The sequence below is a fragment of the Anopheles coustani genome, chromosome 3, assembly GCF_943734705.1.
Source record: "Anopheles coustani chromosome 3, idAnoCousDA_361_x.2, whole genome shotgun sequence".
Lineage (NCBI taxonomy): Eukaryota > Metazoa > Arthropoda > Insecta > Diptera > Culicidae > Anopheles > Anopheles coustani.
Window position 1 is genome coordinate 95,217,413 of NC_071288.1, and position 24,561 is coordinate 95,241,973.

The following is a 24,561-nucleotide window of genomic DNA, read 5'->3' on the forward strand; positions in this document are numbered from 1 at the left end:
CCTGCATCACTAACATGTTATCCTCCTTTTCTTTTTGTCTTTTACAGCCTTACTATAATGTAAACCGTTTCGCGCGTGAGCAATAAAAGTGTGTCAATTGAAAAGTGAAACAGCAGATTCCAAACATTCCCAATCCTGAAGTGGGCACTTGCAGTGGAAGAAAGTTTTACGTAAAGTGGTTAAAAAACTGTGTAGTGGCGGTGTGATTTGTTGAGCTAGCACTTGGGGAAATACCCTCCCGTGCAATCGAGTGAGACGATTTAGCCGTTTTAGACAACGATCCGCTCCGCGGAAATTCGACACAAAAGGACGTCCCTTGTGATCGTGTGTACGACAGTAGCACACATACAATTTTTATGAGTCAACTAAATTCAGCCAACAAGATGAATCTGTCGTTCGCCGGCTGTGGATTCCTGGGCATCTACCATGTCGGCGTGGCGGTGGCATTCAAGAAGTACGCCCCGCACCTGTTGCTGCATCGCATTAGTGGCGCTTCCGCCGGATCCTTAGCGGCCTGCTGTTTGCTGTGCGACATGCCACTAGGTAAGTGTTGCGAGGAAGAAAGCCTACCTGGACATGACGGACCGGGACCTTCGCCTTGAAACGTGTGTCGGATAAAGTGCCGACACGAGTGTGTCGGGCAACGTGAGGAACACGGGCTTATGGAAATGGCCAACGAGCCTCGCTACTTCCACCAAGGACTAGGGCGGACGTGCAAGAAATTAGCGAACCATTAAACCTGGTAGCAAATTACGGTACCAAAGTTTGACGTCAGGTAACATCGCTGTCGTTAAGAGAGGAGGTACATTGCAAGGTGCACCTAATTGCTACATCATTACTCTTGTGTGTTTGAAAATTGTCGGCTGGCGTCACCGTTTGGGCTACAGACCGGCTGAATCATGGCCTTGTGGGACGTCAATACGCTGCCATCCCGTAGGAGTAATGAACTTTGGATTCGGTTCGAACAAATGGGATTCTGTTTGTTGATCAACGTTCTGAACCAATTGATTGTCTAAACCGGAATAATCATGATTTGCTTTAGACACGGAAACGCGTGTCTAGCTTCAGACAGCCCCGGTCAGTCCAGGCGGCACCTCGACCTGGCCCCAGAGTTTTGTGGGGATTTCCGTTTCGGCGGAAATCCGCCATCCGTTTCCATCGTGCACGGAACCAAAGAAAGAACAGGCTCATGCATATATGGAAAGGGCCGGGACGACTAATCTCCGATCAGTCAGCTGATGCCGAACGCGTCAAGAGAAGGAGGTAGAACACGGTCTAAAGTTCAACTTTCAGCTCTTTGTCCAGGAGAAGCTTGCAAGCTGCATCGGACAAGGGAAGCCTTCCAACACGCAAAAGGGAAGATGGGGGAAGGGTGATCGAATGAGGTTGAAATCAGATCCAATTTCATCAACCGGAAAGATAAGCCGCGCGCCACCCTTTAGTTTCATTTCAGGTTGGGGGTGGGTGGTTGGGGGCGGGCGGCAGGTTAGTCAGCAGTCCAAACGTCGCTTGTTTGACGTCGCGTGCCCTAATCGCAAACGATGAGATCATTCTTGTGAAGCGGATTTGAATTCAGAATGCCCTTTGAACGGCTTCGCGGGAAAAGGCCAGTGTTCGGCTTTATCGAACATTTGGTGCTTTCCAGCTGGGTAGGAGTTTCGTTATCACGTGCAATCACAGTGTCGTTATATCTAATCTAAACGGACAGTCCTCCGAAGGGAGTTAGAGCCTTTTTGCATTACCTGCGACATGGCGCTGCGTTATCTAAAAACAATGCTGATTGATTTTATCCTTCTAATACGGTTCCAGTGCATCGGTTTTACCACCGGGGGGGATTTATGTTGCTCCCGAAAATATCCCTCGGCGCAATCATCATTAAGAATAACCTTGAAATTCTTTTTTGCGCAATTACCTTCCTTCACATACCCCCAGGTGGGGGTCAACATTCGGTGGTACTACGCATTTGGAAATGCGACTACAAAATTTTCGATTGAAAAGAAAGCGATCAAGATTAGGCAGGTGAAGGGCAACTACCGCACACTTCGCCCTGGGGATGGTGTGGCTATGACGCAAAACCGAACCAACCGGGGGTTAAGTTCTTGATCAGTCTCTACTGGTGGTAAAAATGAGCGGGTTTTGCTGGGTCAGTTCTGTCTCACTCCGTCTCGCGGTTCCTTGTGAACTGTGCCTCGTAAGGTTATCGCGGGAAGGAATTCAATGCTTTGTATTTACGTTACTTTTTGCATGTAGTTGATGTTTGTGCTGCTCCACATACTTGGGGCGAATTAATGTACACACGGTTTTGTGTTGGAGGAAAGCATCTTATACTGAACGATGGGTGATTAGAACGCTGTTTTGTGACGATTGATTCAAGAACTTGCTGTCATGATAGTTGTCCGGTCAGGTGTAAACGTAAGGAGGATTTTCTATGAATTGTTTGCTCGCTTTTGAAGCAAATGCAAGACATTTAAACCACTGTCCCATGTGTTAAAATCGTAGGTAAAATAAATAACAACGGACACACGCTACGTACGCGTTCATGTTTGTGGCTTTGCGGCCAACGTGCTTTACACTTTGCGCAAGATCTAGAATAGAAACCTAGCCTCGTTAGCGCGTGCCGTGTGGCTGACTTTGCATAAATTATTCCCATTACCCCGAAGTGTGCCGGCTTACATTTGAGCTGTCTAAGTTGCCTAACCATCCGCTTGCTATATGTGACCGCCCGGCAAGGAGTTTGCCACAATCGATTGACAAACTTACCCCAAATAAACTCCACAACTTGGTTGTCGGTCAAGAGAAGAGACGATTGCATTACGTTACATGCGTTTTGTTTTCTTCATTTGATGCAATTCATCTCGAAAGCGCATGGCTTGCAATATGCGTCGCTGGCGGGGAGGAGGAAGACGAGAAGACGGATGGGGTGGGGATATATTGCATTGCCGCACAGCAACGGTAACAAAATACGACTTTCCCTTCGCGGTAAACGCATCCCCACGCAAACACGAATGCACTTGTTTATGGTCTTATCTGCATCAGTGGGGCGCAGAGTGGGGGAATGAGGGTCGGTGTATTGATTATCATGTGGCAGAGGGGGCCGGGAGAAGGGAGGAAGGCCTTTCACTGTCACACACAAACGCACACACTCGCGCACGTGGGCCGATGTAAACAGCCCTCGGGGCGGTTTTACAGCAACACGCGATTGTGTTTGGCTTCGAGGGAAGGAAAAAAAACCCCCTCAACGCATGATATTGTGCCTGCGTATCGTGTTTTATTGGCCTTCGTTGCACTTTTGCGCCACGCCTCGCCAACACACCATCTCGCAAACATGTCCGATGTAACGCGATGACATACGCGCGCAATTATTCATGCGAAGGTCAAATCCACGTGGGCTTGCGACAGTCTCCGTTCTCGAGTGTTTACGCTATGGAGCCTTGCCGGGAATGTGTGACCGGAACCGCACCAGTCCGCACAAACGTAAACAACTTGTCAAGTGCGCAAAAGTTAACCTAGAAAAGGAAACCAATTTATCGATACTACGATATGTCTAATTTCGATCGCCATTAAATATATTTTAATACAATGTTACTTTTGTGATTTCTATGTTCCGAGGTTGTGATCCAAGTTGGTCACGTGGAGGGTCAGGTGTTTGCAAGATTTGTTAGGCTCTGCATGGATATCAGATACCGTTCGTTGCATAACACGTGACAAATAAGGCGAACCGCACTGTCTTGAAGTAACTCCGTCCAATCAGTACCAATTGTGAAAAACGTGGCATGTCGTGCTCTCTCTAGGGTTTAAGGATAATTTAAGGAGGCACGTTGGCATCCACGTCTTCTCCAACGTGTGTGCTATGCTGCATTATTTGTGGTATCTTTCCGGGGGAGTCATTATCAAATTTCGTAACGAAAAAAGAGGTGAAAAAATATTCTATTCGCCGAGAGAAGAAACATGGCGATCGGGATTTGTGACGCAAATGTGGCTGTGGGGCAAGCTTTAAAACAACCGCCTAGAAAACAAAACACAATCGTACAATACAAATCGCGCTCCCTGTTGGTCGTCGTTTTTTTCTGTTGTGGGGCCATCGGAACGCGAGCGATAAGGGCGTAGTTGATTGATCAATCCATATTGCGGCCTGGCGGGGTTCCGAAGCCGTTCGAAACACACACGGGGACCGTTTAGCGTTGTTCGCGAACGTAAACATTTGGTTTGCCTCTGATTAGTGCTCGCTTCTATCAGGGGCACAAGTTGACCTGGAAAGACAAAACGGTTCACGCCGGAACAAAGAAACCAACGTCCTGCTTGCCCGCTCGCGATGGAGTGGTAGTAAATCGGATCCTTTCCATTCATTGATGGCTGGTTGTAGTCGTGATCATCGTGCTCGATCACCGAAATTCACCTCCCTTCGAGACGCGTTGTCCTAGTTGATAAAGTTTCCTGATTGATCGAGGGCCTTCGATAACCTTTCTCTCTGACCCCCCGGGAAGGGACGTGATGGATTGCGTCCCTTTGGCAGAGCAGCTGCTGGAACGGCTGAAGCTGCTCGCGAGTAGTGACCATCACCACCACCAACCGACGGGGAACGTTGATCTCTGTGACCTGGCTGTTGACGGTGGCGGCGGCATGGCCATTGAGATGCCATTGCCATGGTCGTGGTGTTATGGCGCGAGCGGATCGGATGATCGGAAGTTGTTCATCCTATACCCCGCGCGCACTAACGCCGACCCCCCATGTGTTTCTCGGTTTCAGGCCGTGTCGTCGTCCAATAATAGAACTGTGCTGAGGTGGAAGCAGCAATTCTAATCTGGTTTGATTTTTTTATTTTTACTTTTCTAGGGCGACAAACTGGAATGGTGTTGACGTGTCGCACATCTACCGTCCAGCAAAATTCGCATAGAATTGGGTTTCAAAGGCAACGCCACGTAACATCTGATGGCGTTCGGTTGAGTTTTGGTGTGGTTCACTGATAAGAAAAACCCATCCGTCGTCGTGTATTGACGTCAGCTCGTTTCGCTTGTGGACGCTTGCGAGGAAAAGGTCTCGCCACAAATCAATGCCTGTCCTGTTATCGTTCTAACGCGTAGTCGATTTGCAGGGCAGAGCCCCCTTCCTCTGGGTTCCGGCCAACAATCGTCCACTAGATGTGCTCCATGTGGGGCGGTAGTTAGGGTTAGCGAGTATTACCTTGAGCAGCTGTTCCCTTTGCTAATGCCGTTTCCATGCGATAAACTTGCTTGATAAGTGTTGCTTAGATAAAAGGCACCAAGTTGATGAACTTTTAAGTGTACTTAGAAGCATAAGAAGAGACCATTTTTGACTAAACAATTTAACGAGTTCTTTACATTTTTATTCTCTGCCTCCCGCTGGCAATCGTGTTTTGCGACATTGAACTAAATCGTGTCAATGATCCGCGCAGACAACGCAATAACAAGCACGGCCAGAGGCGGATACGAATTCCTCCTAATCAAAAACAAACAGTCCGCACGCCGTGTTCAACGCCATCCGAAGGGCTCGTCCCCCGTCGGGGGGGTGGTGCGTAAATTGTGGCGTCGGTTGGCGAGTCGTGTGACCTCGAGATGTTATTTTATCTCGGGTCCGTACCCGGCTCTGGGGTATTATTTGGTTTAACTGCGACGCAAAAAAAACCCCTCGCTTAACTGACACACCAAATCCCGACGACCGGACGGGCCTCCAAAAATGTGGACCCTTGCCTTCGTTTCCCCAGCTGCCACCGGGGCTGGTGTTACGTGTTGCTAGAAACTTCTCCACTCGCCCACAGTGTCCCGGGACCGCCAACCGACAAGCTTCGGGAACTGCGTAGAGACGCATGGCCCTTTCGAATTGTGCGTGCGCACGAAGCCCTTGGAGGGAAGCATATAAGGGAAAGAGGGAGAGCTGGTCGACCCGACGAGAGGGAAACTGAAAAACATCGTACGATATGTTGCGATCACACAAACACACACGTACAAAAAGCCAACCCTAAGGGTGCCGTTTCGAAATATATATAGAGGCAGCAGATTCCAACCGTCCTCCTCTCTTGCGCCGCCGACTTATGTTGAGAAATAGCCGGTGTGGCGACGGTGGGTCGATCAAGGGAAGGGCAACGGGGGGAAGCGCACACCGGGAAACACAAGAAGAGACGCCGAAAAGGGAAACGGTAGTCTGTGGCATGTATAATCTGCCGCGCGCCGGCACTTGCCTCGCTCTAACGGTCGAACTGAAGGGAACGCGCCCGCTTTCGACACACTAAAATTTTGGAGGCCCGTCTCTCGACGATCCGGTATCGACCCCGCTGCAGATGCTGGCCTAGGGATGGAAAAAAGGTGTGTCGGCGGTTGTGCATGATGACGTCAGCGAAATGGAAACGAACATGGAAACGGACAACCTAACGGCCTCTAACGGCTGCAACGGGGCTAATTAAGGATACCGCGCAACAGATACGCGTTGATTTTTTTTTTTACGAAGACTAAGCCCCTTTTACAAGAGGAAGAATAGATAATTCATTTTAACTAGTCGAACTTAATTTAAAAAGATATTTTTATAAACGTACAGGATAAGGTAGGCTATGATCGCTTTTTCGCATCAGAAAACGAAGGCGAATCACAGCAATCCTCGCAAAAGTATGTTTTCGACCGGAAAGCGATTTTCCCCTACTTTTACCTGCACCTCTCGACTGGTCGTGTCTACTAAAAACATCCATGCGACAACTATCATTGCGGAAGATCCTAGAAAGCCATGAATTGTCTACTTGACCCGTTTGTGTTGCCATTTGGAGGTTTAACGATTCAACATCAAATACTTTACAGTAGGCTAGCATTTTTGATGTTCTACGTACACTACCGAGTTTGCTAGCTGAAATGTAAAACGCTGTGATGTTTTTTTTAAAAGCTTTGATTTTCCACATTGAAAGCAAATATTTTGCTGTGCCCGCATATGTTGTTGAAAACTTTGAACCCACTTTAAGCAAGTCAAGGCAAATCCCCGGAACTCTTCTCGACTTGACCCAAGTCTATCACGTTCAAGTGGTTAACCTTGCAGTTGCACAACATCTAGGTTAGGCCGACAACTATCAATCAGTTTGTACCTGCACCCGTGTTTATCAAAGATTATAATTGTCCCACTTGTCTCTCCTCCCACTCGACGACGTGTAGGTGAAATGACGTCGGATTTCTTCCGGGTGGTAAACGAAGCCCGCTCGCACTCGCTCGGACCGTTCAGCCCACGATTCAACATCCAAACGTGCCTGCTGGAAGGGCTACAGAAGTTCCTGCCGCCCGATGCGCACGAGCGCGTCAACGGAAAGCTGCACATCTCGCTGACCCGCGTGTACGATGGCAAGAACGTGATCGTGTCGCAGTTTAACAGCCGCGAGGATCTGCTTCAGGTACGAGACCATCATCTCCCCTTTTACGAAGCGGGAAATTGAACATCATCACTTATCCATCTATTCCTTGTTTGTTTTAGGCCCTCTTGTGCGCGTGCTTTATTCCGGTGTTCTCTGGCTTGCTTCCGCCCCGCTTCCACGGCGTTCGGTACATGGATGGTGCGTTCTCGGACAACTTGCCAACACTGGACGAAAACACGGTCACCGTCAGCCCTTTCTGTGGCGAGAGCGATATCTGCCCGCGTGATAACAGCTCCCAGATGTTCCACGTAAACTGGGCCAACACCAGCATTGAGCTGTCGAAGGAAAACATCAACCGCTTCGGGCGCATCCTGTTCCCACCGAAACCGGAGATCCTATCGTCCTTCTGCCAGCAGGGCTTCGACGATGCGTTAAACTTCCTGCACCGAAACAATCTGATCAGCTGCACGCGCTGCCTCGCTGTTCAGTCGACGTTCGTCGTGGCCGAGCAGCCATCGTCGAACCTGGAGGAGAAGATCCTGGAGGAGTACGATCCGGAGTGTAGCGAGTGCAAGGAGTGTACGCAGCATCGTAACAACGCCCTCGTGGGCAGTATGCCCGACAACGTGCTTACCGTATTCCAAACGTACATCGAGCAGGCGAACAAGGGACTTATCAACTGGGTATTCCGGCACCGGGGTGGCAAACTGCTGACGGCTCTTTCGCTTCCGGCAACCCTACCGGCCGACATTGTCTGTGCCACGCTGACGAAGTGAGTACCGCCGAATCGAACAGCCTGAGATCTGATACGAAATCATGCTTTTTTCCTTCCGCTCGCGCCACCACACCCCAATTGATCGCCACCATTTCTTGTTAGACACATTGCGTTCTAACCCCACCAGGGTTTACTTCCATTCTAGACTTATTGTGTTTGTCCCGTCATCTTCCCATCGTCGCTAATGTAGTTGCAAGTAGAAAACCTAAACTAACCGCAAAAACCAACCCCCGTTCTGTCCCGCCATCCTCTTCCCAAAAAAAAAAACAAAAACTCCCCGCTAAATAATCCGCTAGTGCCGTCGGTGATATGATCGAGCAAAGGCAATTCAGCTACAAAGTGATCGGTAACGTAGTGTGTCCCACGGAGAGTGACACCAACGGTACAGATTGCCAGCGTACCAACCGTTGTAACCACCATCTCGTATGCTCCTCCTCCTTCACGTCTCGCTCCGTTTCCCATCCGTCGTTTCCCTTCGGCAGACTGATGACACTGGGTGCGCTCGATCGGCAGCGCTTTATGGCGCAACTAGAATCCCGTCTGGTGTACCGGTAAGCGCGGTCTCTCTATACCAAAACCAACCAACGTTGGTGTAACTACAAACTGTTGCAAGGCAAAGGCCTGTGTTCGTTGTCAGTTGTTTGACCTGTGTCCCTTGTCCTTTTTTTTGTGGCTGGTGGCGGAAATTCGGGTGTGCTCAGTAGCGTTTTTCGTTCATGGTGACCATATAGAAAGATGGGTTACTAAAAAGCCACTACCGTTTCTCATTCCCCCCTCTCGCAGGCTCATGGGTGCAGCTCCATCGATAGGAAAACAACTTTGGGCCGTCAGTGAGTTTGTGCTGAAGAACCTCAGCACCATGCTGCTGAAGGTGCGTCGGCGACAAAAGGTAAGGAAAAAACTTCGTGCACACACCGCCCTGGAGTAGTAAGTTAATGAAATTTTCCTCTTCTCAGCAACAACTGACCGCCAACTTGCAATGCCAGATCGCCCTGACCGAGTACAATCAAAGTGCGACGCAGCAGCAGCATCACCACAGTCACCGTAGTTCGATCATCGATATGCGAATGGAAGAAGGGTATGTATGAAAGCGAAAGGAGGACTGGTGTTTCGGAAAATATGGTCAATAAACTAAGCTTCATTTCTGTTTTGTATTGCAGCAAATCTTTCGGCAAGGAGATGACCCCAAGCTACTCGGGCCATCATTCGGTGGTCGGTGATATTGATGCGTTCGATCACATACTGCAGGTGTCCTCCAATCATGACGCAATGTACGCCTACTATTACATGGACGAAGACAATAAGGTAGCGTTGTCACCCACTCCATTCCGTTCCCGCCATGGAGCGTCCATGTATTAACCTCATTCGAAACCCTTGTTCTCGTCGGTCTCGCAGGTCAAGGTGACGGAGATTTTCGACATGAGCGAGAGTGACAACCCGGCCATACAGACGGCCAACGAGCGGGAGCTCAATCAGCAGCTGGAGTTCGATACCGACTGGGAAACAACACAGCCAGGTACAGGGCGGAAACGTTATAGTTGGACATCAACCATGGCTCATTGTGTACGTCCCTTCATTTCCCATCCAAAGCTCGCCAGAGTGTTGTTTGGTGCCACTTACCACCAGTCGTATGATTTTGTTCTTTGCTCTAAAACCTTAGTAGATACCCCTGGGTCATTTGAATAATTTTCAAAACGCAGCAGGCGGTATTGTTCAGTAATGCATGTGTGATGTTTTCTTTTATCGATTCGCAGACTCCTCACGAAACTCTACCCGTAGCGTTTAGAGCGAGTTCTTTCTTCAATAACCTTCACCTCAGCTAATCATAATACTCTCTTCTCACCGAACGCTGTTTGTTAATCTATGTGTGTAATGTGTTAAGAAACCAGTATTCGAGTATATTTATTTAATTTTTCCCACGAAAGTCTGTTGTTTCTCAACAACACAGGGCTTCAGGGCTTATGGTAGATAGCTGATTGTTTTTTGGGGGACATAATTTAGAAAATAAGAAAATTTGTGTTGCAAAAGGATTTTAAGAAAGTTATTCTATATCCACTTTCCTTTCTCTTATTATCCATGCAGATTTCCTCTACACCAACTCGTACGATGGAGACAATATGATCGACATCGAGGAGTTTATCGATCCCAGCATATTTATGAATGGCACCCATCATCATCATTTGAACAACAACAATAATAACAACAATAACAACAACGGAATTCAATCGACGCAGTATCCGGTCAACGCGTGGGAATATTCGCAGGTCCAGATCGAGGAGCTTCCGAGTGACTTCAACGATCCCTCGCTAGAACCAGAAGCAGACCAGCAGACAAGCCTTATGTCGGAATCGGCCACGTTGCTCCTGAGCAAGCCTCCCTCGTCGTACTCGATCGAGATGTAGTTGCGTTGCAACCGCAAAATGGAACTGGACGAGCTCACAAACGAAACCAGTACACGGAACATGACGATGACGGCGACTCAGTGGCCTCTATCCCGACGCCGACGTTTTACCGGAATGATATTACCATATTGACCTGCAACCAAAGTTACCTTCTTAGAGCAAGCAGCAGCTGCGCATGCATGATAGCGTACGCTTCAAAAGCGACATGCGGACATGTCAACCACCCGATAGGTGGTTGTTGTGATGCCGTGCTGGTCCCCGATGGGCACCTGAAAAAGGGGGTTCAAACGATGAACACATGGCGGTTCGGTAGAGACTCCATTCGAGGACTCATGGGCAGGAACCTGAAAAGTTAAAAAGACGGCAGCTACTTGTTTATCTTTCGAAGAAAAGGTTGAATCGGATCTGAGTTAGACTCACTCACAGCGATTGCGACCGTACACGAAAGAAGGGGTTTGCAGAGACAATCCAAAAGAGCATTCCTGCAATTTTGTTTGGCATTGATATGAAAAGTGAGACCCTGCACACACCGGATTTGATTTTTGAAACGTTTTAAAGCGGAATCTGAAACAGAGTAAAACCGATAGTCAGTAGTAGGGGAAACATGTTTAATTTTATTTGCAATGACCGGAGGTTGTGTACGGGGTTAGTTTTTTCTTTCAAGAATACAGCGACTGGTCTGTTTCTTATTTTTCTCTCACTATCTCTCTCTATGGCTCTGTTTTATTCTTATGATTAATTTTGAACATTTTTATATATATTTTCCTAAATGTGTATTTTCTTGATTTTTGAAACCAATGTAGCCAATGAACAATGGAGGCGATTTATTAACGGATGTGATCTACAATGCAAATAACAAAACAAAACCATTTGGAAGGTATTTTCTCCTTCCCAGTAGGATTTAGCTATAGTTCCCCACTCCCTTCTCGTTCCCCCCCATTCTATCCCTCGTGCTAAGAAACTTGTATGTCGTAACGGTTGGAGACGCGTGTACATTTAAATAACGGTGATCAATAGAAGCTAGCGAATAAGATGTCTTTTTCAATGGCTGTGCAATAGGAGGAGAAAGTAATTATGTGTGTGTGTGTTTTGTGAGGCTTTTTTGTGTGTATATCGATGGCCAAGGACGTGCTACCTGAAAAACGAGAATTGTGTTCAAAGAGAGAATAAGTAGTAGAATGTGAAGAAAAGACGGTGATCATTTTAATTAGCTAGGCATTTTCTTCCAGGCGGCTCACTGCCACGAGAAAGTTCTTAAAGTTAGGAAAATGAATTGCTGACCAAGAGGAGGGGTAAGAAAATGGGGATGAGTATGAGTTAGGGAGAGGATTATCGCAACAACCGTTGCCTGATCAGATTATCAGTAGTTGTAGGGAAAGTTTATTATTTATAAATGATTTAAATGAGATAAATAAAGAAATATAAGAACGACAAATACGGTCCTTTTTTTTTAATTTGTGTATTCTTTTCCGCGCGCTGTCAACAAAAGCATATAGAAGGACGTGTCCTGCACGTGTATCTTGAAGTGAACTACGAGTTCATCTCACGGGCTAACCATAAATACAATGCTGTGTATGTATTGTTAGGTCCTTTTTCGATGCGTGGCATGCGCACTAGGGGCCGTGCCTTTTCCCCCCCGTCAAAAGTGGACACAAATGTCAAATTCTTTTCGGTAGTCAAACAACGAGGAAAAAAATCAATCGATCGGATCGCAGGACTCTGGTGGTGTACTGCAGCAGTTTTGTGATGGTGCCGTACTCCGAAAGCCATCACCACCGTGTACCGTAGAGCATCCGTCAGCGAACAGCGTGCTGTAGGTGGAACGCAGGAATTGTAGATAGGCTGCCAATCAGCGTTACCAATCGTTGCCAAATCGCGAACCCCGTGCCAACACATTCTTCCGACTCGGCCACCCTGTACTCTGTACCATATATCCTTCCATAGTCATCATGATACCACGTAGCTAAGATCAACAGTAGGCGCTGTGAAGCGTGTTTTTTACAGCGTTACGTCGACGTCTTCATCGGATACTAGGTGTTCCTCAGTTCACGTGCCAAAGTAACCCTTGCCACGGTGTGTGTGGTGTTCCTGGTCGGACACACGAGACACACGCAACACACACGACACCAGATACTTCCAGAAGAAGGGTATGGTATGGGGGCATGTTTGCATCAATAGTTTGTGGGTCTAATGTGATTTTTCTCTTACATTCCAGGTCCAGGGTAGAAACCAGGCATGAAAAAGCAAAACGTACGGACCATCTCCCTCATCGTGTGTACGTTCACGTATCTGTTAATTGGAGCCGCAGTGTTCGATGCTCTCGAGTCGGAGACGGAAAAGAAACGCTGGAAGGCCCTGAGTGGTAGGTACCGACCGCAACAGGAAGAATGCGGCATCCAAACTGGGTTATCGTTTTTTAACGTTTCTTTTTTAGCGATTGAAAATGTCCTCATCACTCGGTACAACATTAGCGCCGAGGACTTCAAAGTCATCGAGACAGTTATTATGAAATCGGAGCCACACAAAGCGGGCCAGCAGTGGAAGTTCTCGGGTGCGTTCTACTATGCCACCACGGTCCTGACGACGATCGGGTACGGCCACTCGACGCCCTCGACCGTCAGCGGGAAGATCTTTACGATGTGCTATGCGGCCATCGGCATTCCGCTGGGGCTGGTGATGTTCCAGAGCATCGGCGAGCGGGTGAACCGACTGAGCAGTGTGATCGTACACGCGATCAAAACGTCGTTCAATTGTAAGAAAGCGATCGCATCGGAGGTGGACCTTATATTGGTCGTGACGACGCTGAGCTCGTTGACGATTGCGGGTGGGGCGGCCGCATTCAGCAAGTTCGAAGGCTGGAGTTACTTCGACTCGGTGTACTATTGCTTCATCACGCTGACCACGATCGGCTTCGGCGATATGGTGGCCCTCCAGAAGGATAATGCCCTCAACAAGAAGCCCGAGTACGTGGCGTTTGCGTTGATTTTTATCCTTTTTGGGCTGGCTGTGGTGGCCGCCTCGTTGAATCTGCTCGTGCTGCGGTTCGTGACGATGAACACGGAGGACGAAAAGCGTGACGAAGCACAGGCCATACAGGTATGGGTATACTAATCGACTCGACCGAAGCACTTGGCAACACTAAACGAAACGGTGCTCGTTTTCAGGCCCTCCAAATAGCGGTCAAGCTGGATGGAGACATCATCACCGGCAACACGGGGGACAGTGTGGACGAACGATGCTACGAGCGGATCTCGGTCATCAACCCACTGACCGTGTGCCACAACTGTCCGACCAAGTTCGACATGACGGAGGCCGGCAACGGGTGCTACATCGATACGAGCTACCGTTACCCGCTGATGGATTGCGAAATGACGCAGCTGCGTTCGCCGGCGGCGACCGTCGGTGGTGGCCAACGAATCCACGCTTCCGTCGGTCAGGACTTTGAAACCGACGACGAGGGCCTAATACGACCGCTGCGGTACGACTTCCATCCTAGCCGCGGACGTGCATCGGTTTGAAAGTCCCTCACCGTGAGAAGGACCGTGTAAAGGCTTTCACGAAACGAGGCCCAACGGACTCCTAGGAGGTCGGTACTCTTTGCGCAAACACCACTAAAACACAAAACATAATGACATGCTCGACAAAATCTCGGTCAATTAGTGACCAGCGGAATCATCCTTCTCTTGTGTACTTTTGTAAGAAAACTCCCTTCACCAAATGCGTATGAATTGGTTAATTATTAAGGAACAAAAAATCTAGCGTGTAATAAGACGGTTGATCCAATTTTAGCAATTGACGAACAAAGAAGTTTCAAATTCGGGGGAACAAATGGTTCAAGCGTTATTAATAAAAGCGGAAAAAATTATCATTAGGCTTGTGAATGTTTTTTCATCCTTTCCTTTTTTTTATCAAGCAATAATATGTTTAACTAAAATCTGGATTATAAAGTGAACCCAGAACCAGCAGCAGATGTATTTAATTTCTTCATTCTCATGCGTTTTGAAAAAGGTTTGATTGCATGTTCCATTCCACACAAGCAAACGAAAAAAAGCGACTGACGCTCGTGATGCAGAAGTAGCTTTCGGAAGGAGCAAACACCAGAGTCTTTTGCTTTTGATTACTATTTATCTATGCGTATAAAAATATGTAAATCGGATACTCGAGAAAAGTGATTCCTCCACCGTGTTATCTTACAAAACTTGTTTCACACGGCCCCTGCTGGTTTTGGGGAAAATATTCCCATTTTCCCCAGAGTACCATCGACACCGCTGTGTAGGAAAGGAACATCCGGTATTGCTTAAGGATTTGGTTTGGAGAACACGAGGGACGAGTTGGTTAGGTGGTCCAAACAGGTTTACTTTTTGATTGTGGTTCTTATCCTTTTTGCAACATTGAAGAGCGAAACTTTTTTCATTTTTTTGTGTTATTCTTCAATACAAAACTTTTAAATTTGATTTTTAACCAAAGCTGTTTCCGTTTCAAGCTGTTCCTCGTTTTCTTGCAGAAATGTGCCTGATACAGTTGTATATCTTCTACTGCCACCAAATACCTGGCAAATGATATTCGATGTTACCGATTGAAAGTGAAAGTTCTCTTCCATATTCGCAGCAAAAATCGATCATGTTGATGGCATTACCTTGTCATAAAACGACTCCCAAGGTGCAAGCCTTTTTTTATTGATCCCACATTAGCATACAAATTATAAAAAATGTGTCAATAAGCTAACACGGCAAAGGGCATGGCATGGGAATTTTCGCATTCATAATTGCCCCTTTACATGCTCCTGGCCGTTTGGGTGAAAAGTTCAGAGACAAAAAAAAAGTATTCGCACAAACGACAAATTGACTCCCCCGGCTTGGAGGTGTGAAGAAATTCAGCATCTAAATAAAAACGTGTCTGCAATGCCATACCTTAATATTCATGAGCCTGTTTTATGTAAAGCAGTCCACCCTGGTTGGCCTCGTAAATGTTTTTCCTTTTACGCTCCAAACCGGGAAGGCTCCGAAATGCAGGAAAATTATATGCAGGAAGTTGGTTGGTGGAATTGTATCCCGCTTTGAATGGTTCAATTTGGTTGCTGACTGGCAGAGAGAACGAAGTCATGTCTGGTGCGAGACCTGATCTTCGACGTCATCAAGGGATTTTAAAAGAGATCCCGTTTCTAGGCATTCCGGTAGAATTTGTAAGTTTGTTTTTGGTTTCAAATTCATTTTCCCCTGTTTACAACATTCCAGTTGCTTTGCATAACATACTTTTCATGCACTCGGGAGTATTGAATAATCCTGACCTTATTTTTCTACCCTAGTCTACTCCACATTAAGTCCCTTTGGCCAGTGATAAATGCGCTGCTGAAATGGAGTCGGATATTAAAGCCTTCTAACGACATGTTGAAGATCGATACGGTTGAGTGATATGAAATTATTTGCGAAAGGTCACACGGAAGAATAAAAAAAATTGGCTAAAAGTTTTTTGAATGGGTCGACAAACTCCCCCAGGAATCGGCAAGCGTGTGTCCTCTTGAGGCGGATTACCATACACCCACAATATAGATCGCATGTATCCTTTGACGACATTTTTATCGTTCGTAATAAATTGCCGCACCTTTATCTTCGAACCGCTTTTCTCCGCAAAGGAACCGATGTCCTAAAGGGCCCCATTTCCCATATAATCACCAAGAAAGGGAGAGGGAGTTAATGGGTCAAGCAGAAACGGGAAAATGCTCTTGCCAAAGTGGTGTCTGTGTTCGGAGGAAATTGTGAAGCAGCATCAAAATATAACGGTTCCCGATGTACGACAGTACAGAATTGCGAGCAGTCCTTTTCCTATCTTGAACCGAAAATGTGCCTTTAGGCAAATTATTCGATTCGCCTCGGCAAGGGTTACAGGTAAAAGAGTCGATTTGGCATGCACTTATTACTTCCCAAACATACGTTAAAAACTTATTTCCGTTATGAATATATTTATTTACGGCTACCAACTAATAGCTCAGTTTACCACACTCGTCAAACTACCCTCAGGATTAAAAGCAATTATTTTACCGTTGCTCTGTTTTACCTGTCTGTGGCAGGGGACATTGCTACATATTTATGAAAGTTGTGAGAAAAATACGGCATTTAGGCAAAATAAGGAAATTTATCAAATTCATATGCTTTGGCCTCCGGTATCTTATGAAAAAGATTGCAAAGATTTTATGCTTATATGCCTTGAGCATTGATGATCTTTTGAAAAGCTAATTAGCTTGCGAAAATTATTCGTTATATCATCATTTATTGCTATAATTTATGTTCATTCAATTAAAAACAAATTAAATTGGAATGAAAACAGCTGTAGTTCAGGTAATTTATTGAACGCCCTGAGTGTTAAGTATAAACAAACGTCCAGTCAAGATCTCACGAATGATAGAGCTGGCAGCACTGGAAAGGGGTATAAATAGATGCGAAAATTTGACATTTTCTATTCCGATAGTTGGTCTCATCGTGAAAAGGTAAGATTGCACGTCTGCATGTTACGGGAGTGAGGTTATAATTGTCGTGAAATGTTTGTCCATTTCTTTCGCAGATAATGGCTTACTCGAAGAAATGCGGCCGTGTGCATCTGCAACGTTCTGATACATTTTACTGCCATGACAGCGTTATGGCAGTAAAATTATCAGAAATATTAGTGGTTGCTTATTACCCGTTTACCTACGCACTGGACTGTGGATCCATGGAAGGCGCTTACCAGCGGGACCGAGACGAGCGCACGTCCCCGGTACGCAGTTTTACCCGGGAAGAAGAAACGATCCGCGAGCACGCCAGTAAGCAGCCGAGAAGTCCTCGATGTTCTGATGTATTTTGTTGTCATAACCCGAAAGCATTACCGTTATGGCAACACAATTATCCGAAATTCCAGCAGGTTGGCTATCGCCTGCTGATCGAACAGCTAGAAGCAGCCTTCGAGAGGGCGTCGATTGTTCGAGTTCAATGACGCTCAGAATAATGTAAATCAGTAGCGAGAACAAATAGTTTTATAATAAACTCATATCCTTTAACCGTATATATTGCCATGGTTGTTTGGGTTTAATGAACCGGGGAAACTGAAAGAAATGCTTGGTGCTGGGTTTAATCTCTTTGTAACAGAAATCTTCGTTTTGATTTGCATGATACGCCTGTTGCAGCTCGAGCTTGATCAATCCATTTTGCTCGCTTGAGCGTAGATATGCACACGCGAAGTTATAGTTGAAATCATTACGTGATAACAAAACGAAGATTAACACGTAAAGGGCAACGTCGATTCCGGGGGACCAACAGCGTTCTTTCCCGTCTGCCGACGTCGGTCTGTTTGGACCGACAAAGCCGGTTTGGTAGGCCGGCGTTTCTTCGAATCGTACAATTTCCGCATAGCGCTTATCGTGTTAAATAATAAAGCTCCTCCCGATGCAGTTCGAAGGCAAAAAGTGGTGTAAATTACCGTTCTTGCCTGCTGCCTTTCCAATGGGATCATATTACAAAGTTATCGATTTCGGTCAAGTACGTGATGAAACGTAATCGAACGACTAGTAACATCAGATAGGTAATTATCATCCAACAGTGGCCGGGAACAGTTGTCTTTTCCATAGCGGTGCATTTTGCGAAGAATTGTGATTGTGTTCGACGCCGGTATTATTGTTTCCGGGGATCGCGTTGTTTTTTTATGCTTTGACGGCTGACACAACGTCTTGCGCGTCTTTGGAGTGTGTTTTACAATGTGCATTTCGTTCGTTATGCGCAGATGTTTTTGTTTTGATTTCTTGTAGAACCAGTGTTCCGTGATAGCTGCACCAGCGGCGTAGTAAATGAACAACGTACTTATTTTATCATTTCTGCAAACATTTCACTACCCGTGAAAGAACTGTTCGAAGAAAAGAAAAGTTTCTGTGGAAAGTTACCCGGCATTTCCTTCCTATTTCAACCGCATAACCATGGAAAAGGTTAGCAACGACAAGAGCAATGAAGCAAAGGTACAAAAGATAAACGACGTACCACGGGTACGAAATATCCTTCTCCGGGCAATGTGTGGCGTGTATTTGATGGCATTCGTTAGCTTTTACAGTCAAGCTGAAGGTAAGTGGGTAAACAAAAATTGTAATAGTTATCGAAGGGGTCTGCACGATCAAAAACATAGTGGGCTGCATTTACCTAGCGACCAAGGTTAGTTGAGCAAACTGTAACCTCCTTGGTCACGGTTTGAAATAGTGGTTAAAATAGCCAATTTGTTAATAACTTTTCCAAGCCTAACCCGATTTGTACGATATACCCCTCAAATTAAAGGTCTTTTTAAGACAAACAACTTTGAACGAAATAGTATATTGCCATATTTTCTTGTTTTTGAGAAAATAGAGTGTGTAGAAAAGAGATGGCACTATACGGTAGATAGCTGTACAGTGTTTATCCAACTTGTTTTGAGTCTGTTCATTTCAAATTAGTATTATGAAATTACGAATATATTTAGTTCTTGTCTACAACACTTGTAAGGAAATTGTTTTCAATGAGAAATGTTATAAAAGAATACTCGTTGTTCCTAAAAACTGTTACGGATTAAACCTATTCATAATCAAAATTTGTAGGCATAGTGATTTATCAGCGACCGAAGACCCGAAATTTTTTTTAAATTTCTTACCGTTAATGCTATGTAATTCCGGGGCTCACAACCTCAACCGCGTGGGTTCGAATATCAACCGAGACCGAACCCTCCCCTGTACAAGAGGACTAACTATCCACGTACCCAAAGGGAAAAAGTCTATTGAGCGCTTAACGGGCAGGCATGACCAAGACGGTCGTTACGCTAAGAAGAAGAAGCTATATGGATATATAAAAAATCCTGCGTGTTTTATGGACATAATTTTGCTTTCAACTTGAATTAGAAAATCTACTTCAAGGATACGGAAACTTCTAAAACTGGTTGTATGATCCATCGTGTTGACTCCGGCGACCCATTCTCGGTAATCTGATTCCGTAAGCAACCACCCTTGTCCCTCCCTTTGTTCATGCGAGCGAATCGAATGAATGAATGTTGTAATTTAATTATCTCTCAATTTAAGAAGAATCTCGGCAATCGATTCGCTCGTCCGCGTCGCTTTGTGGCTTTCTGTTGCTTCCCCAAGGGCAGTCAATCATAAGATGGCAAGTTCCTTTGCTGGTCTGTTTCGATGGGTAGATTGAAGGATGACACAAGACAGTAGCTCAGAATCTTGTTTAGGATAGGACGGAATACATTTGAAGTGTTTCGATTAATTCGTCCACCCCAGGACACGGTTCGAAATCATCCGGATTTGTCTTTTGCAGGATTGTACGGCGATGCGGGCATTCTACCGGCTAGACGAGTGCTGGTGAACGGAACGCTCAAGGAACGATTGAACCTACTTCAATTTGCTCCATTCATCGGTCTGGACAATGGCCACGAGGCGATCGATTTGCTGTGTCTAGCCGGCGCAACCATCGCTTTCGTTGGGCTCGTCTCGCGCGCGCACTGCCGTCTGGTCAGCTTCATCGCCATGTGGACGCTCTACTTTTCACTGGTCCAGGTGGCACAATCCTTCCGTCAGCAAGCCGATCATCTTCTCCTCGAGGCCGGCTTTCTCTGTATCCTGCTGGCTCCGGCGCAGCTATCGGACGGTCGCAATCCGATGGAAGAAATTGCACTGCTGCTGCTGAAGTGGCTGGTGTTTCGTTTCATGTTCGCCTCGGGCTCGGTCAAGCTGGCCAGCGGTTGCCCATTGTGGTGGTCACTGGATGGGTTGAAGCGGCACTACGAAACAATGCCCCTGCCGACATCGTACAGCTGGTTCACCTATCAGCTTCCCGATGCATTCCATCGTCTCAGCACCATCTACGTGTACCTAAGCGAACTCGTCTGTCCGTGGCTGTTTTTCGCCCCGAGCAAAGCCGTGCGTCGGTTTGCCCTCGGGTGGCACGTATTTCTTCACCTCAACATTATCGGATGTGGAAATTACGGCTTTCTGTCCCCGCTCGTGCTCACCCTCATGCTGACGCTGCTGGACGATAACGACAAACTTATTGTGTGGGCGCAGGAGTATCTTGGAGGCGAACGACGGCAACGTTCACCACGAAAGTCTCCGGGACGCACAGCGCCGGTTGCGAACGATCCGGATCGTCATGGTGGACGCATCGTGAAAGTGATAGGGTTGCTTATGGCCGTCGGATCGTGGATATGCTTCGGAATTGGCTTTTCGAATGAGGATTTCCTTTCGTTTAAGCCAGCGTTTACGAAGGACCAGTACCTGAATGTGATGTATGCAATGATTTGGGCAGCTCCGTTGATGGTTTTCGGTCTTATGATCAGAAAGTTTCTGAAGTTGCTAGCATCCCAAGACAGTGTAGGAAGTTTGGTAAGTAGGAGAATAACAAAAGGGACACAGCAGAGGACCCATAACTGATTTTTCTTTCTAATTGTTTAGGCCGAAGGGATGCGTCTGTTTTCTAAAAATCTTGGCCTGCTGATCTCTACCATTGTCGCGTTTACCGTGCTCCTTATGTCGTTCGTGCCACACTCGCGACTTCTGCCGAGCTCCGCTATCACCTCCCCCGTGATGACCCGTGCCTACGGTGGCCTGCACAGCTTGTACGTGGTGAACCAGTACGGGACACATTTGACAAAGATGCGTCCGAAACGGCACGAAATAGTGCTCGAGTACACGGATGACACAAACGATACCTGGCATGAGTTCGGGTTTCCCTACAAACCGTGGACGCCCGAGCGCGCCTCGTCGCTTTCCTACGGTTGGTTCTACTTTCCACGGTTCGATTTCAAGTTCTACGATGCAGCCGGTTCCAAGACGGACGCTCAAAAGTGGTTCTATCCGATGATGCAGCGACTTCTGCAGCACCAGCGCCCGGTATTGGATCTTTTCGATGGCAAACACGTGCCGACCAAGCCCCCGAAGTACATCCGTGCCTCCCTGTACCGGTACGCGTATACATCCTTTGCCGAGAGTGACTTCTGGGTGCGTGAACGCCTGCGCGACTACTTCAACGTGTCCTCGCTTGATGATGCGCGTCTGCAGCAAAAGCTTAAGCAGATGAGTTTCCCACTATCCGTGCCCTTGTCGGAGCCATCGTGGAATGGGCCGCTTCGCTGGTTGTTGGCCACCATTCGTCGCTTTATCGGTGCCATCGAGGGCAGCTATTTGGTCACGGGACTGCTCATGGCAGCCGGTTTGCTCATCTACACTCAGCACCAGCACCAGCAACAGCAAGGTCAGCAGTCCGGGCGTCCTTAAGCGTGGCACCCATGCATGCCAATGCCAAAACGGTGTCAATTTTAGTCAATTTATGCGCAAGAAAAAAGTAAAAACGCAACTTAAAACACAATGAAAGAAACAACCAGCACTGATAGTCTATTTGCTACGCTCTTTGCTGTATGCAATTTTATGTACGATTGAACGAGCAATAGAATTGCCGTTTTTGTTTCCTGTTTCCCTATCGTTCATAAGCACCGTCGTCCTTCACGCCGGGAGGCAATAAGGATGGCAAATAAACAAAGCAAAAAACCCCATCCAATCTCACATGGGATCGTGTTTCTTCATTTGCTACGCTCTCGAAGAGCTTCGTTTCTTTCCTGCTAAAACAAAAAAAATCCCAACCGGTTTCTTCCTCTTTGTCGTATCGAAAATTGGAATTGGTAGGCGATCTAAATATCCGGGCTAACAGGAAGAGAATGACGGCAAAAAACGGAGCAGGAAAACCTGAAATCCATCGTTAGCGATGGCTGCATTTTTTATAAGCTTCCGACAGGCTCGGACGAACGGAGCATTTTCCGACGGTTCGAATATGTCAGATTCCAACCGAGGTGATTGTTGACCAGGAGAAATTTTCGAGTTGGTTCGTACGATGAACCATTAGCAAGCATTCTAGACGCTCGGAAACAATGACGGAGTGGGAATGGCCAAGTTTCACACGCTTCTAGGAGTTATGCAGTTTTTGAGAAAACGGATCACTCTTGCCCACTGCTTGCAGCATCGATGCCGGTTCCCAGCCTGCACATACGGCAAATGTAAGCAATAATTCATAAGATCAAACGGGGGGATACCTTTTTTTTCATTCGTCTGCCCGCATTGGGCTTTGCTGTTCTGATTTCAGGTCGATTTTTGTGGAAATTTCTTCCATCAAGCATGTGACATAACGGGAAAAGGCTGCTTTGATTTTGATTCAAAAGCTTTAAACCCTTGTTTAAATGGAACGTAGGTGAAAATAAAATGTTTTGAACGTATTTCACGATCTTTTAGTGTGGCCTCTAATATCGAGAGAGGATCTAACTCGCACCATCTTTTGTAACTTGCCCATTCGAAGGAAATGTCTGCGACCAAGTTTTATACCTTTGTTACTCGAAAGTGCCCTTTTTCCGGGAACTTTTGCCTTCCCGTTCGACGTCCGTACGGATCTTATTTTGGTCCCTACTTTACCTTACCGTTTGTCGGATTGCGGATAGATGGATGGATTGATGAATAATTGACCAGGACTAGGACCGGGAGCGCATGGGTGCGGATCATGCGGATACATTTTTGAACGAACTTGGTTGTTCCATTTCGTCCAATTTTTCATCCGCACACTTGGTTGCATTTCAGGGTAACTAGCCTGCCGTCTTGCCCGAAGATTTCCTTCCTTTTTTTGAAATCCCTAAAGGACGAAGCAAGATCTCATGAACTCGTCGTGAGGCAGTTGCAATGTGTTCAAGCCTTTGAGGGCCACACTTTACAGCGCGATGAAGTAATAAAAGAAAGGGCCGTGCAATCCGGAGCACCATCTTAACCCCGGCTTGTGCAGCATAAAAGTGCACCCTTTGCTGAGTGCATCGCAGGGTATGAAAAACATGATGAGTGGATGCACTGGAAGGGGGATGACAAGATGACTCACCGTCTCACGGACCGGTTTGCCAATTGGGGTCGCTGTCGTTGTTCATCCAGCGTGAAGATGCCGGAACGCAGCCTGGATAATGCATTTACGCCATTATCCTTTCGCAGCGGATGCAAGTGCTTGTGCTGCACGGTTGTGGCCGTGCCATGTCGAGCGTGAAAAGATTCCAGCGCCCCGGCCTCGGCGTGTCGTCATCAAGGATGTCGTGGTCGTCTTATAAACCTCGATACATGGAATCTGCATTATTTCGGTCGCTCGCGTTGCATCCCATGGCCACGGGAGTAACACTGTTAATAGTAGCAGGCAATTAGAATGTAACGGTTGCGGTTTTCCGCGGATCGGCGTGGGTCTTCTTTCACTGTCTTTGGCGCCCTTTAACGCCTTGGTGCATCACGATGGGCGTTAAATTGTCAGCTTGTGCAATGGAGGTGCATACATTTCGGGATTGATATGACCACACGAGGGTACTAATCTCCAATGGAAGGATGGAAATTACATGTACCATCATTTGCTAATCTTCCAGTTTGGTTCATTTGTGTTTGTTTAGTCATGCTTTAGCGCTTATCCTTGAGTTAACCATAATTAGGTAATCGGTAAAAACCAATACACTGTTGGTTATGTACATCGCTTATTACAATCCTCTTTTATTCCACGCTCAGAACAGACTGGACTACTAGATGACTATAGACTACTAGATTGTTGAAGTTGTAATCGATAACTCAACATACACAATACCACTATCAATTTTCGATAAATCTCCTCAATAACAATAAAAGTTGCGTTGATGAGTTTCAACAAAGTAGCTACGTAAAAATTGAGGGAGAAATATAAAACCTCCTCTGAACATAGCGGAAGGCATACTTCATCCTTATGCATCGATATACACTGGAGGAAACAAGAATAGCACCACCCTGTTTTTTGCCAATATTTTTTACATTTCCATAAAATTGGAGCTTTTTCGAGTTTGGTACGTTATTACAATCAGTTTCACAACTTTCCAGTAGATTAAGGACGCTTTAATGTGGAGAATTACAATTTAAACCGAAAAAAGCTTAAAAATGGGGAGGAAATAAAAATAGCACCACTTTGGTTTTCTGTTCAGCAATTGAAGATATTTAAAAAACTAATAATCTTAAATGAGTTTTTAAGATA

At 46.4% G+C, this 24,561-nt stretch overlaps 4 protein-coding genes across 4 annotated transcripts; all 4 read left to right on the forward strand.

The window, feature by feature from the left end:
- The first annotated feature begins 231 nt into the window (after nt 1–231).
- LOC131260958 (1-acylglycerol-3-phosphate O-acyltransferase Pnpla3-like) lies at nt 232–11,954 on the forward strand. Its single transcript, XM_058262820.1, has 8 exons — nt 232–543; nt 7,149–7,381; nt 7,462–8,114; nt 8,901–9,006; nt 9,074–9,195; nt 9,278–9,422; nt 9,513–9,633; nt 10,200–11,954. The coding sequence occupies exons 1-8, from the start codon at nt 357–359 to the stop codon at nt 10,517–10,519; spliced, it is 1,887 nt and encodes a 628-aa protein (XP_058118803.1). The 5' UTR covers nt 232–356; the 3' UTR covers nt 10,520–11,954.
- A 614-nt stretch (nt 11,955–12,568) lies between these two features.
- Nucleotides 12,569–14,366, forward strand: LOC131272677 (two pore potassium channel protein sup-9). The gene is made up of 4 exons (XM_058274500.1): nt 12,569–12,666; nt 12,735–12,881; nt 12,954–13,615; nt 13,684–14,366. The coding sequence occupies exons 2-4, from the start codon at nt 12,755–12,757 to the stop codon at nt 14,035–14,037; spliced, it is 1,143 nt and encodes a 380-aa protein (XP_058130483.1). The 5' UTR covers nt 12,569–12,666; nt 12,735–12,754; the 3' UTR covers nt 14,038–14,366.
- A 2,623-nt stretch (nt 14,367–16,989) lies between these two features.
- On the forward strand, nt 16,990–17,548 carry LOC131259266 (uncharacterized). The gene is made up of 2 exons (XM_058260720.1): nt 16,990–17,003; nt 17,078–17,548. The coding sequence occupies exon 2, from the start codon at nt 17,081–17,083 to the stop codon at nt 17,483–17,485; it is 405 nt and encodes a 134-aa protein (XP_058116703.1). The 5' UTR covers nt 16,990–17,003; nt 17,078–17,080; the 3' UTR covers nt 17,486–17,548.
- Nucleotides 17,549–17,933: 385 nt separating this feature from the next.
- Nucleotides 17,934–22,061, forward strand: LOC131271766 (lipase maturation factor 2-like). Its single transcript, XM_058273294.1, has 4 exons — nt 17,934–18,070; nt 18,294–18,600; nt 19,822–20,885; nt 20,955–22,061. The coding sequence occupies exons 2-4, from the start codon at nt 18,459–18,461 to the stop codon at nt 21,774–21,776; spliced, it is 2,028 nt and encodes a 675-aa protein (XP_058129277.1). The 5' UTR covers nt 17,934–18,070; nt 18,294–18,458; the 3' UTR covers nt 21,777–22,061.
- The last annotated feature ends 2,500 nt before the right edge of the window (nt 22,062–24,561 follow it).

What these genes read in the sequence shown, in the direction of transcription:
- LOC131259266 (XM_058260720.1), top strand. Translation starts at nt 17,081, where the DNA reads ATGGCTTACTCGAAGAAATGCGGCCGTGTGCATCTGCAACGTTCTGAT.
- LOC131272677 (XM_058274500.1), top strand. Translation starts at nt 12,755, where the DNA reads ATGAAAAAGCAAAACGTACGGACCATCTCCCTCATCGTGTGTACGTTC. An exon ending in ACGCTGGAAGGCCCTGAGTG is followed by an intron (nt 12,882 to 12,953) that starts GTAGGTACCGAC and finishes TTTCTTTTTTAG; the next exon opens with CGATTGAAAATGTCCTCATC. An exon ending in ACGAAGCACAGGCCATACAG is followed by an intron (nt 13,616 to 13,683) that starts GTATGGGTATAC and finishes GCTCGTTTTCAG; the next exon opens with GCCCTCCAAATAGCGGTCAA.
- LOC131260958 (XM_058262820.1), top strand. Translation starts at nt 357, where the DNA reads ATGAGTCAACTAAATTCAGCCAACAAGATGAATCTGTCGTTCGCCGGC. An exon ending in AGGTGCGTCGGCGACAAAAG is followed by an intron (nt 9,007 to 9,073) that starts GTAAGGAAAAAA and finishes TCCTCTTCTCAG; the next exon opens with CAACAACTGACCGCCAACTT. An exon ending in CTGGGAAACAACACAGCCAG is followed by an intron (nt 9,634 to 10,199) that starts GTACAGGGCGGA and finishes TTATCCATGCAG; the next exon opens with ATTTCCTCTACACCAACTCG.
- LOC131271766 (XM_058273294.1), top strand. Translation starts at nt 18,459, where the DNA reads ATGGAAAAGGTTAGCAACGACAAGAGCAATGAAGCAAAGGTACAAAAG. An exon ending in CTTTTACAGTCAAGCTGAAG is followed by an intron (nt 18,601 to 19,821) that starts GTAAGTGGGTAA and finishes TGTCTTTTGCAG; the next exon opens with GATTGTACGGCGATGCGGGC. An exon ending in AAGACAGTGTAGGAAGTTTG is followed by an intron (nt 20,886 to 20,954) that starts GTAAGTAGGAGA and finishes CTAATTGTTTAG; the next exon opens with GCCGAAGGGATGCGTCTGTT.